Source organism: Vulpes lagopus, chromosome 21 (genome assembly GCF_018345385.1).
Source record: "Vulpes lagopus strain Blue_001 chromosome 21, ASM1834538v1, whole genome shotgun sequence".
NCBI classification, from domain to species: domain Eukaryota; kingdom Metazoa; phylum Chordata; class Mammalia; order Carnivora; family Canidae; genus Vulpes; species Vulpes lagopus.
In genome coordinates this window covers 19,184,291-19,197,284 of record NC_054844.1, presented here as the reverse complement: position 1 = coordinate 19,197,284, position 12,994 = coordinate 19,184,291, and the positions used below count along the sequence as shown (strand labels likewise).

Here is a 12,994-nt window from a genome sequence, read left to right as displayed (position 1 = left end):
GTTACCACTGAAGAGTTCTCTCAAGCATGAGTACCAGCTTCATTCAGCCTCAAGCTCAGATTGCTAAAAATACAAATTCTGAAGCAGATTTCATTCAGAACAGATGTTGAACTCTGCCCTTTCCCCTCTTTCCCTTCCCCCAAAGGACATTTGAAGGAGTCTTGGCTTTGGAAGGAAGATCCGCTGTTTGGCAAAGCAAAGAGTGGAAGGAACCATTCACAGGTAAGGGGGATAAAAGAACTGTAATTCAAACATTTAACATCTTACTACAAGTCTACTACTCAGGACTGTGTGTTTCACTGGTGTGATGCATGCACCGGCAGGGGACACAATGGACCAAAAAGGTACAACTACTGTCCTTGTGTTTAAGTTCATATTCAAGTTAAATTCATAATCAAATGAATGCTTTTGTAATAGTGGCTTATGTATTTTGCTAGACCTGAGTCTGTGATGGAGTATCCATAGAGGAGGTTGGCATTTCTATGAAAAAACACATATATTTGCTGAGTGAATGTTTGGTACAAAGAAAGAACAGGAGTTTGGGAGTCACATTGAGAACCATTTAAAGAGCACGCCTGCCGCTTACTATGTGGCAAGGAAAGTCAAAATTTTCATTTTATAAAATGGGAATAATATGATCTTTTCATAGATTAAATGTTATAACTATACTTAGCATAATATCTGGTACATAGTAGAAAGTGAATAAATGTTAGTTTCTTCTCTTTCCTGTTTCAGTTTGGGAGGGGCATTCACATGAGCCCAGAAAGTAATATTTACTAATTTAACCTACATGGTAGGGAGAGATTGCTTTCACTGCCTGGTAAAGTGTGGTTTTTATAAATTGCATCTAAGTTTACTATTCATTCATTCATTCATTTATTCATTCATTCATATTTTATTTATTTATTCGACAGAGGGAGAAAGAGCACAAGCAGGGGGAGCAGCAGAGGTAGAGGGAGAAGCAGGCTCCCTGCTGAGCAGAGATCTCAGCACTAGGCTGGACCCCAGGACCCTGGGATCATGACCTGAGCTGAAGGCAGCCTCTTAACCAACTGAGCCACCCAGACATCCCTAAATTCACTTTTCAAAAAGGAAAAAAAAATCTTGCTTTAGCTACATATGGAAAATGTGTAATTATACAGAAATATGAATTATGAAATTATGTAGCACACATCTGGATGGAGAGTCAACAAGATAGCCTCCACCTAATTCTTTTTTTCCCCCTCATTTAATTCTGTTACTCTTTAGTTCCTTACTTATGGTTGCTTGTTTACCATTTAATTTTTTGTTACCTTCAGTTCACCACAGCACTGTTGCTTCTCCTTTGAGGAAGAATATTCTGTTTTAAAGGAAGGTCGCCTGACAGGTTGCACTGAACTTTTGCAGAATAACTGGATATTTTCTTTGGATGAAGTGTCCATTATGAAAATATTCCTTGACTTTGATCCTGTCAAAGTTGATTGTAAAAGCAAAAAAATGAAAAAATAAAATAAAAATTATTTTGAATTTACCATTTGTTAAATAATGTTTTTATTTCACAGTAGATCACAATTCTGGAGACATGATTTGATGTGAAGCTACCTTATTTTACCACAGTAAGTTGGCAAAGTTTTTCAATTAAAATTGACCAGTGTATTTGATTAAATAATCCAGCTATTGGGACTCTCTAGCCAACATTCTTTCTCAATCCCTCCAGTTTAAGCCTCATTATGGCAAAGAATAAATTTAAATGTTGCCTTTGGAATAAATAACAAGGCAGAATTTTGCTAACTTTGTGGTCCTGCCAGCTTAAAGTAGAAGCAAGCAGGAAAGGAAGAGGAATTCAACCATTTGTATATTGATTCAAATAAGTCATTAAAAAAAATAAATAAATAAATAAAAAATAAAAAATAAAAAATAAATAAGTCATTAAAGCCTTCAAATCTATCTTAACAGAATGGGTAGAAAAGATTGATGCCTGTTGTAGCACACTGTAATTCCTATAGGTCTGCAGCAAAGAAAGGTATAAAATATGGCAAAAAAAAAAAAAGAAGAGGACCGGTTTAAGTATCATTTTAGTTGGACAGATAAGGGAGCAGCACCATTTGTGCTTCAAGCTTACATTTAATTCAGGCAAAAATTACTTTAGCTTGCCTTAAGTAAGAAAGATGGCCTCCCTTCCTATGTTTAATTTCCTATCTGCTAATCCTTACCAAGCCCTGGGCAGGTCCACATACTCTGAATCTATTTTCTCTAATCTAATGTTCTTCTATTTATATCAGTATTTACATGTCCCATGCCCTACTTCTTTAGGATTTTGCATGGCTCAATGCCTGCCTGAAAAAAGTAATGTAAGTGAAGAAATAAGAAAACAAAGTAACTTCTGGATCATCTTAAGGTTTATCAGATGATGTTTTTGCATGTTAATAGAAGCTTCTATATTTTCATCAGAGGAATAAAATTACAAGTAAAATTTAATGTACTATGGTACAAAATTAGGCTTATTCTGCCTATGTGTCTATTACATTGACTTTATGTAATTCTTATTCTGTGTTTACTAAATCTCATCCTTCACTGTTTGAATTCATAGGTAATTTCTCCAAACTGGAAAATCAGGAATTTATTTTGAAATACGGAATGAAATATCAAAAGAAAGACCTGAACAATTAAAAGTGGAGAGGATTCCTCCAGGGACTGGCAAATGAGTTGAGAAGGGCACAACAAGGGTCTGCTTAAAAAATATACATTTTTAGGTTATCTGATGCATAAACTTAACTGAAAAAATGGGCAAAGGAAAGTTGAGTGAAACAGAAAAAAGTTAAAAATGAAAGAACTAAAGTAAACAAATAACAGAAAATGGTAAGCAAGATTAAAAGACAAAGACACAAGAATATAATATTAGTGAGCTCTAAGCATAGATGTTTAAAAGTATAAAACATAAAAATTATGTACAAAATAAATAACTTTAAAGTCTTGCAAATAATAATTTTCTGGCAAATATTAATTACCTGTATTAATACAAACTAGAAGAGAAAAACAGCCACAAAGACATTAACAAAAATAACTAAAACTATACCCTAAACAAAAGTATTAAGGATAGATGATGTAACACTCCTGTTATAAAGGGGTATCCTTCAAGGAGAAAATAGTAGGTAACTGAAACAGATGGTAAAAATCTTTATTCATTTTAAGAAGTCATAATTATTTTGATAACAAAAAAAATCTCCTTCAGATAGTACAAAAAAAACCCCACTTCAGATGAAATTTAGAGATGCTAAAATTTTAAATAAAATACTAGCAAATCCAAATGAATTTATACTCTTTAATTAAGATCTAGTTTAAAATGTAACAATTAGTACTAGGAGCTTTATTTCCCTAAATAATCACATTAAAAATTCAACATGTTTTGTAGGTATATCAAAACAAAATCATCACATTGTATACCACGAGTTATACAATTTTTATTTGTCAATCATCTCAGTAAAGCTGGGAAAAAAAGAATTCAAAATAAAAAATATTAAAATCTCAGTAGATATAAAACATCAGGTTATAAAATCCAATATCCATTCTTGATTTAAAAAAAAATTAAGAAACAAAGGACATAGAAATTCTTCTTTACCATCTATCTGATACCAATGGCCAACTTTGTATATTCACTGAGTCACTGAAACTAGCTGTCCAGAACAATGTTTTGTCAAAACAATGAAAAGAGCGCTCAAGAAACACTAGGTTAAGCAATGTTAAATATGTTTCTCACTAAAAGACTACCGAGTACCTTAAATTAAACTGCTAGAGATCCACTGCTAATTATAATACATAATAATAAAAGGTCAAAACAAGTAAATGACCTAAATGTCCAACAACTTATGGTCTATTCATGCAATGATATCTTTTGAATCCGTTTGAATTTAGTGTAAAGAAGTAAATATAGTTATATAGTATATTTTTATTATAGAGTTGATTCTAAAATCCATGGTAAAAACCACTATATATAATAGTCTATTTTACAAAAGAAGCACACACTTTCAGATATAGAAACATAGAAACAAAGTTTCAGAAAGTCTTTAAAGAAAAGGTTAATACATTAATACTGGTTGGTGATAAGGTAGATAATTTTTTCAAAAATACTTTGTATTTTCTAATTTTTCTATAGTGAACATATAAAAATATTTTAAATATTAAAAGTATAAAAGTATCACCAAGCAAGTAATAAATACTAGAAAAAATTTACATATAACTCAAATTGGCCTATTGCTTCAGGGGTTCACTATATTATTTCTGGCCAATCATAATAAAGCAAGTGGACAAGAACATTCAAATTCATTACTTAATAATTAAATATACTATTACTACACTAAATGTATCTTTAAAAGATTTAAAGGGAGACATCCAGAATGCTAATGCTAAAGAGAAAAACAATCATGTTTAAAACAATATTAAAAACTTGAGACTCAAAGACATATTGTCTTCTTATACTTGGAAGTGTTGACACAAAAATCACTCTAGAATCTAGAAGTAATGACAAAAACAAGAGAACCATCGTCATCCTAGATGGTGTGTTAGGGCAAAATAATATTTGGCTTAAAACAGTGACACTGCATATTTTTACTGAAAATATAATTTCATCCTGATGGCTAATTTTCATATTATCTCAAGTAGAATATGTTTCAAGAAGACTATGTTTATGAGCATTGAGCTTTTCATCCCTCTGTGAAAAAAGGGAAAGGAAAGCTCAAGAACCTGAATGGAAATATCCTCCAGATTCTCTCTCCCTCTCCATTCATTCACAGTTGCAGAAGTAGAGCAGGAGCACACAATTATTTAGAAGGATTTGCATTTGGCAAATCCTTAATTGTTCTCCCACCACTTCAACAGATTCCGCCAGGAAAAGAGTTAGGGCAAAGTTTTCATCCAGCAGCCTGGGTTGCAATCTATCGTATTCTGGAGGCCAAAGAAAAATAAGCCCACCAGTTTTTCTCTATTTCACTTAAAAAAAAAAAAAGATCTCTCTGTTCATATGGGATTGCAAATCAATCTTCCAGTCTTTAAAGGATACAGACAGCCTAGGAAGGTTGTAATTGAATGCACTGAACCTCTGTGCCCTGATCCTGAGACATCAATTCCATCCATGGTCAAACCACAAAGACAGAAAGCAGCCACCCCATGACTCTCTCCTCTTAGTCATCCCACACAAGGAAAACCTCCAGACTAGCTTGTCTTCTGGGCACCAAGTAATTTCATGGTACTTACTAACCAGGAGTGTATGTTAAGAAAGCTGATCTCTTCCCTCCAATACAAGTAACTGTATCAGATTCAGACTTAAGAAGTACTACTTATGTGCCAGGTGAATTATATACTTTTTGCTAATCCTTAAAACAACTCAACAAGGTTAGCATCAGAATTCCCACTTTATAGAAAATGATACAACTCAGAACAGTTAAGTGACTTGTCCAGAACTACCTAATAAGTATCAGAGTCAAAATTTGAACCCAGATCTGAGTTGACTTGATTTTAACTAGTGTCCTTTGCTATTTCTAGGAATCTAACAAGGTCTCCAACAGCGCTGATGGTGTGTGTGGCTAAGACACATGTAGTGCAGAATGGGAGGGTGGATGAGCCTCTCTCCTATGAGAATCTGATGTGACGGTCACAAAACCGGAAAGCAGAGAACTAAATCTTACCTGAGGTGGAGATCAGAGACAGTCAATTCCTCTCAATGTGCTCAGCGAGAGGCTGGACCCCACTCCAGAGACTGAAAGAGGAAACTGGGGTAAATTCTACAGCAGCTCTGAGCAGTTTTGCCAGGTGGGGAGAGCCTGGATGGACACAGACAGAGCAAATTAAGGGAAAGAAAAGATGAAGGGCATGGTCTCACCCCTGGGCAATTTCGACTCTTTCCTCTTTCCTCCTGGCCTCTTTTCTCTGGCAGTCTGCAGAGAACAGGCCACGCTGGCAAAGCCACTGACGTGCATCTCAGCTCCCAGGGCACAGAAAGAGCTGAAGCTTTTGAGCCATTTCTTTGCAATTTGCTGCAAGTTTAAGGCCACACGTGATAAAGCTTTCTGTATGAGAGAGAGTGAAAAGAGAAAAGACCACTTGTGATCTTACTTGCTGATTCCCAGAAACACAACTCTGCAGGGGGCAGAGGGGAAGGGAACAAGGGCAGGAGGAGGGGCGGAAGTTTGTAACAAAGATCCCTCCTTCTCTCTCCAAGAAGTTTTTAAGCCAGCCTCTCCTTGAGGACATCACTGAGATCCTTCTGTTAAAAAGAAAAAAAAAGGCTCGGAGGTTAAATCTCTGCATGATTTCTTTTCCCATTGGGATTCTAGAGTCTTAGGGACCACATACTAGGTCAGGATGAAGAAGGCTCTGCAGAGTTCTCTCTAGAAAGAGTTAATTCTCAGACACATAATCAGTTGCTCGTATTCAATTTTTAAGGTTCTAATAGAAAAAAAGAAAAACACTGAATTTTTGGCATCCAATTGTTTATTCTATCTAAATTCCAAGGAGAGAGAACTCCTTGCACTGAAAAATTCTACAATTATAATAAATTCTTTTTCCAAGAGTACCATTTTAGGAGATTTTGAGCAGTATTAGCTTGCATTTGGTTTATAGTAATAAATGAATTTGCTACCAGTATTATCCAAGATCCACCATATACTGAAACGCCTGTGGCTCTGGCCTGGTCACTAAACTTTATTGAATCTCAACTTCCTCTGCCATAAAGCAGAATTTTTATTAAAACCAAAACAGATCCATAGGGTTCTTTTAAGGATTTAAATGATATGATGTATTCAAAAGTATGTTTCAAATAACAAAGCACTAAATGGCTGGAAGCTATCATATTATATGAATAATTTCAGTTCATGCAATGGTAAGGATCATTAACCAAAAATCAAATATGATTATTAGCACATTTTACTACCAAACGGAAGAAAAGGGATACAAGGAAAATAAAGAAAATGATAAATCTTACAATGAAGAATGGAGCATTCAGACTCTGAAACACCAAATATTTTATTTTACCAATCAAACAAGCCCTTGCTAGTGAGCAAGCATTGCAATAGGTCTTATACTTTTCAAGGCGTCTAACAGGTGACCATTGGTGCATTTGGGGAAACAGTGTTAACTATCCTAAAGCACAAAACGCGGATTTTTTCCTCACCGAGAAATGCAGTTTTCCCTTGAGAGTATAATTTGGCCTATCCCCAATTTGCTCAAGTTCATTCTCTAACATGATTCCTTTTCTGAGCTCTTGAGTCCACAGTTAACGTTACAGTTTTGAATGTACATAATACTTATTTCACATAATATTCAGAGCTTCTCATGTATAGTCTTGCAGTGGGCCGTGCCTTACTTCCATATCATAGACCAAGGGTCAGCAAACTTTTCCTGCAAAGGGTCAAATAGTAAATATTTTAGGTTTTGCGGGCCATATAATCTCTACCAAAACCACTCAACTCTACCACTGTGGTGTGAAATTAACCATAAATGAAGGAGTTTCCTAGGGCTGCAATAACAAAGTACCACAATGTGGGTGGCTTAAAAGAGCAGAACAGTATTACCTCAGTTCTGGAGGCTAGAAGTTCACCAGCAGAACCATGCTCACTCTGAAACCTAAAGAGGGAGATCCTTCTTCTACCTTCAGTGCTTGCTGACAATTGCTGGCATTGCTTTGTTTGTTGATTTATCACTTCAATCTCTTTGTTGTCGCATGACCATCTTCTCTTGTGTGTCTCTGTCTTCTCCTGTTCTTAAAGGACACCAGTCATTGTGAATTAAGACCCATTCCAGGGACCTCATCTTAACTTGATCACATCTGCAAAGATTCTAATAAGATCATGTTCACTGATATAGGGGGTTAGGATCGGAATATATGGGTTTTTTTTGGGGTGGGGGGAGGAACACAATATAACACCTAACATTCAAATTGTCATTTCCCTCCTTACCTGAGTTGAGTTTCATGCAACTGTTTTAATCACTCACTTCCATAGGGCTTCCCTTCCTTTGTCCATTGGTCAATTTGTTGTTCTTCCTTGGCAAACAATAGTTGGGTTGAATTCAACTTCCTGTCTACTCTGTGTTTACATCCACACTGTTTTAAATAGTTGGAGAAAAACTCACTAACATGCCCTCAGGGCTCATCTTAAACTTATGACCTCATTGGGTCTTAGAGGCATGGTTAAACATATCTTTTAATAACCTAAAAATCACTTTCCCTTTCTTCTGAATGCCTTCACTCAAACTTCTTTTTTCCCTCAACTTTCATTATCAGCTGATGACCTTGCTTAAGGAACTCACTGATGAAATTTTAAAAACCAGGAGAGAAATATTGTACTCTGCCCTCACCACATTTAACCTCCACCTGCATGTGTATTCATATTATTTTATCTTCACTTCTAGTTCTATGGATGTATGGTCCATGTTTCTAAGACCACACTTTCGTCTATATACCTTAGCTAAAATTCCTCTTCCCTAATTCTTGTCCTACCAGCTGTAGCTTTTTGCCTCCACCACTTCACCACAATTACTTTCACCAATAACAACAAAGAGTTCCACATTAATAAATCCAGTGACTTATTTCCGGGTTTCATTTTGATTGATCTATTACCAGCATTGTATACCATTGATTGTGCCCTTCTCTTTGATACATTTTTTTTTTTACGCAGTTTTTAGAACCCCACACTCCCATAATTTTCCTCCTCGCTCAGTGGTCATTTTCTGTTAATATTCATTGCCACAGCACTCCACAGTTCATTCCCTGGAATATCTTTTTTGCTTTTTGCTCTATCTACACTTACTCCCTTATGACCTCATCTAGGCTCATTGCTAAAGTGTCACTTATAATTTAAGATGAATGAGGTTAAGAAAAATTTTGTAGGAGTTTTCAGTCTGAATAATACATACCATCACTCTCTGACCTGGAAAGGTCTTGAAACAATGATCAATCAGTAGCAAGAGGTATGACTAGTGCTGAATTGGGATGTACAAACACTATAAAAAGATGAATTATGGCTTCATGATATGTGACTCTTACCAGGTCTGAGAATATAAGATGGGCCTAAAATATCTTTTCATACCAAAAGGCAAGGAAGCTTTGAAGACCAGATTGTGCCCAAAAATCTCAGGCCAATTTGAACAAATTTCTGCTAGTTAAATGTAGGAAAATTTCAGTATCAATAACTGTAACAGTTGAAATATACAGAATGTTTAAATTCATGTATTCATAATAAGACTACATAAAAAGCATTTGGTCAACTTTGGAGGGCTCTAAGGAACCACTTCAATTCATTTAAAACTGGTATGTGGGGGAAAAATTACATTTATCCTGCTTTTCCTATTAATTAGAATTATTAAAATGTAAAGACAAATTTTTCTTCTAGTATTCCAAATAATGAACAAGAAAAGGATGAGAGAATTAGAATATTGTAATTTTCAAACCCCTAATTAATTAATGCATCTAAGTAATGGTTATCAATGATCAATAACATCACAAAAAAGAATCAGCCATTTTGAACATCTATTTTTTTTTATTTTTATTTATTTATTCATGAGAAACAGAGAGAAAGGGAGAAACAAAGACACAGGCTCCATGCAGGGAGCCTAATGTGGGACTGGATCCAATCCTGAGACTACAGGATCACACCATGGACCAAAGGCAGGCACTTAACCACTGAGCCACCCAGGTGTCCCCATTTTGAACATCTTGCAGGTAGAAATTTGAAATATCACCTCTGAAATGATAGTCTCCTCTAGTTCCAAACAGATCTTTTTAAAAAATATGTTTAAGATTTTACTTATTTATTCATGAGACACACAGAGAGAGGCAGAGACATAGGCAGAGGGAGAAGCAGGCTCCATGCAAGGACCTGATCCCTGGACCAGGATCACACCCTGAGTCAAAGGCAGATGCTCAGCTGCTGAGCCACCCAGGTGTCCCAAAACAGATGTTTATCAAGCCTCAGTTTAGAACTAAATATTAGTTCTTAAGAAATGCAGGAAAGAGAAGAACATGTTAAATGAAACTATATAGGTGCAATCAACAAAATCCAAAATGGAGAATTTCACTGGGACAAACAACTAATCTTTTTTTTTTTTTCCAACCAAAAAGTGGAAGAAAAAAGGAAATGGGTCCAAGTAAGAGAAGCCAAAGATCTTAACAGACACCTCAGCAAAGAAGATATACAGATGTCAAATAAGCACATGAAAACATGCTCCACATCGTTAGTCATCAGGGAAATGCAAGTTAAAATGGCAGTAGGATACCAATACATACCTATTAGTATGGCCAGATTCCAGAACTCCAACACCAGCAAATGCTGGCAAGGATATGAGGCAACAGGGACTCTCACTCATTGCTAGTGGGATGCCAAATGGTACATATACTTTGGAAGAGCATTTCGTGGTTTCTTATAGAACTAAGCATATTCTTCTCAAATGGTCCAGCAATCACACTACTTGGTATTTACCCAAAGGAGTTGAAAACTTATGTCTACTCAAAAACCTAAACACAAATGTTTATAGCAGCTTTATTAAAAAATGCTGCAACTTGGAAGCAATCACAATGTCCTTTGGTAGGTAAATAAATAAACTGTAATCCACCCAAACAGTGGAATATACTTCTATACTAAAAAGAAATGAGCTTTCTCATTTCTCTTTATGTTTCATGAGACATAAAAACATAAAGGAACTTTATTATTTTTTAAAGACTTATGTACTTGAGAGAGAGAGAGAGAGAGAGAAAGAGATTGAGAGAGAGAGAGAGAGAGAGAGAGAGCAGGAGTGGGAGGGGAAAAGGGAGGGGGAAAGAGAGTCTCAAGCTGACTCCTCACTGAGCATAGAGCCCAATGCAGGGTTTGATTCCAATACCTTGCGATCATGACCTGAGCTGACATCAATAGTTGGAGGCTTAACCAACTACACCATCCAAGCACCCCGACATGGAAGAACTTTAAATGTAATTATGTAGTGAGAGAAGCCAATTTGAAAAGGCTACATACTGCATGATTCCACACTAGGATACTCTGGAAAAGATAAAACAATGGAGATAGTTGGTGATCAGTGGTGGTCAAACATTAGGGCTAGGGATGTTGAATAAGCAGAGCACAAATGATTTTTAAGGCAGTGAAAATACCCTGTATGATACCATTATGATATATGTCATTATACATTTGTTAAAATCCTTAGAATGTACTCCATCAAGAGTAAACTCTAAGGTAAATAATGGGCTTCAGTGATTTATGTGTTCATAAATAGTTAATAAATAGTAATAACTATACTATTCTGATAGGGATATCAATAATGGGGGAGCCTGAGTCTATGAGAGCTGGAGGTATATGGGAAATCTCTATACCTTCCTCTCAATTTCACTGTAGCCATGAGCTTCCATTATGTAGAAAAATGTGGTCCATATGCCTTCTTTATTTTCACTGTGTTCCTCTATCCTATTCATGATTTGTAGAAGACAGAATTATAACCCTCAAAGATGTCCACCCCATCATCCTCAGAAAATTTTAAGTATGTTAAGTTACAAGGCAAAAGAGACTTTCAAATTTAATTCAAGATCTTAAAGTAGGGAGATAATCTTGGATTATTTGTGCCCAATACAATTATATGAACCCTTAAAAGCAGAAACTCTTCTCTAGCTGGAGAGAGAAAGGATGCTGCAGAAGTGAGAAAGTCTTAAAGTGTAAGGAGGGATCATGTGGCATTGCTCGTTTGGAGATATGGCTGGTGAAAGAAATAATTCCTGGAGGGAGAAAGTGGCCTGAAAAAGCTGAGAGAGGTTCCCAGAGGCCAGAGACTTCAGAGAAGAGCCCAGGCTGGCAAACACTTGATCTGTCTTGTGAGAGACCAAAAGCAGAGTTCAGCCAAGTCCATCTGGACTTCCAACTGGCTGAGCTGTGAGCTAATAAGTTTGCATTGTTCAAAGTCACCAAGTTTGTGGTAATTTATTACAGCAGAAATAGAAAACGAATATATAACCGCTAACTACTTTGAAGTCTCTGAAGACCAGACCTTCTATGAATTCACCTTTGGCATCTGGGAGGGAAAAGTCAGTCAAATTGACAATAGAGCAAGGGGTCATTGTACCTCCTGAGTGCTAAGGACACACTCTGAAGCGATATGCTTCCCGTACACCACCCAGCTCTGACCAGTCCCAGGAGGCCAAAAGATCCCAGACAACATGGACAGCTGGACAATTCTTCAAATCTGACAGACTTTAGCAGAAGTGGACCTTGGGCTACTTTCTTAAGCCAACAATGATGTCAGAAAGAATGATCAGGACATGAAGTAGCTTCAGGATTAAATAACTATGCTAACAAGCCTAAGATTTTGTAATTTTCTTTTTCTTTTCATTGGTTATGGTATACCTATATCCTATGCTCCACCTTATATGGATCAGCAGGCATAGGGTGATTTGTAGAGCTGACCCTGGACACACTGAACTGATCTCTGAGGTTTTCATTTTTGTTTTAAAGGTTTTATTTATTTATTCATGAGAGACATACACAGAGAGAGAGAGGCAGAGACAGAGGCAGAGGGAGAAGCAGGCTCTATGCAGGGAACCTGATGTGGGACTCGATCCCAGGACTCCAGGATCACACCCTGAGCTGAAGGCAGACACTCAACCATTCTGTCACCCAGGAGCCCCTGAGGTTTTCTATTCCAGGCAGTGGCTGTGACCATCCCTTTGCTCTGCCCTAGATCTCAGAATCCATTAGAAGATACCTATCATCACCTTAGCGTACTATGTAAATTAACTTTTCCTTACCTAAGACAAGTCTGACAGCATCTAATTGCAGGAAGGAGATGAAGGTTCAGAACAGAATAGCCAGATATTGATTGCCTCTTCCACTGAGGACCATTGCATCACTGTAAGAGGAAAGCCCTGAGTGAGGGATAAGATTCATACCTGGACAAGATATTGTCAATCTTGCCCCTCTGCGCTGTCTGGTTGGAAGAAGGTGTGTGTACACAAAGGAAGAAAAATATGTGTATATAGTGTGTATAA

At 36.5% G+C, this 12,994-nt stretch overlaps 1 protein-coding gene across 4 annotated transcripts in view; it reads right to left on the bottom strand.

Annotated features, from left to right (window-relative positions):
- SLCO1C1 (solute carrier organic anion transporter family member 1C1) overlaps positions 1–7,726 on the bottom strand; it is a 59,137-nt gene extending 51,411 nt beyond the window's left edge. For 3 of the 4 annotated variants that reach the window (XM_041735386.1, XM_041735388.1, XM_041735389.1), the window contains exons 1-4: positions 7,545–7,726; positions 7,145–7,371; positions 5,661–5,795; positions 1,293–1,447 (exon numbers count right to left, since the gene is read on the bottom strand). In XM_041735386.1, the coding sequence (XP_041591320.1) occupies positions 1,293–1,421 (129 nt within the window). In that variant the 5' untranslated portion in view covers positions 1,422–1,447; positions 5,661–5,795; positions 7,145–7,371; positions 7,545–7,726. The remainder of the gene's footprint in view (positions 1–1,292; positions 1,448–5,660; positions 5,796–7,144; positions 7,372–7,544) is intronic. The other variant, XM_041735387.1, reaches the window with a different exon arrangement.
- Between the last annotated feature and the right edge of the window lie 5,268 nt (positions 7,727–12,994).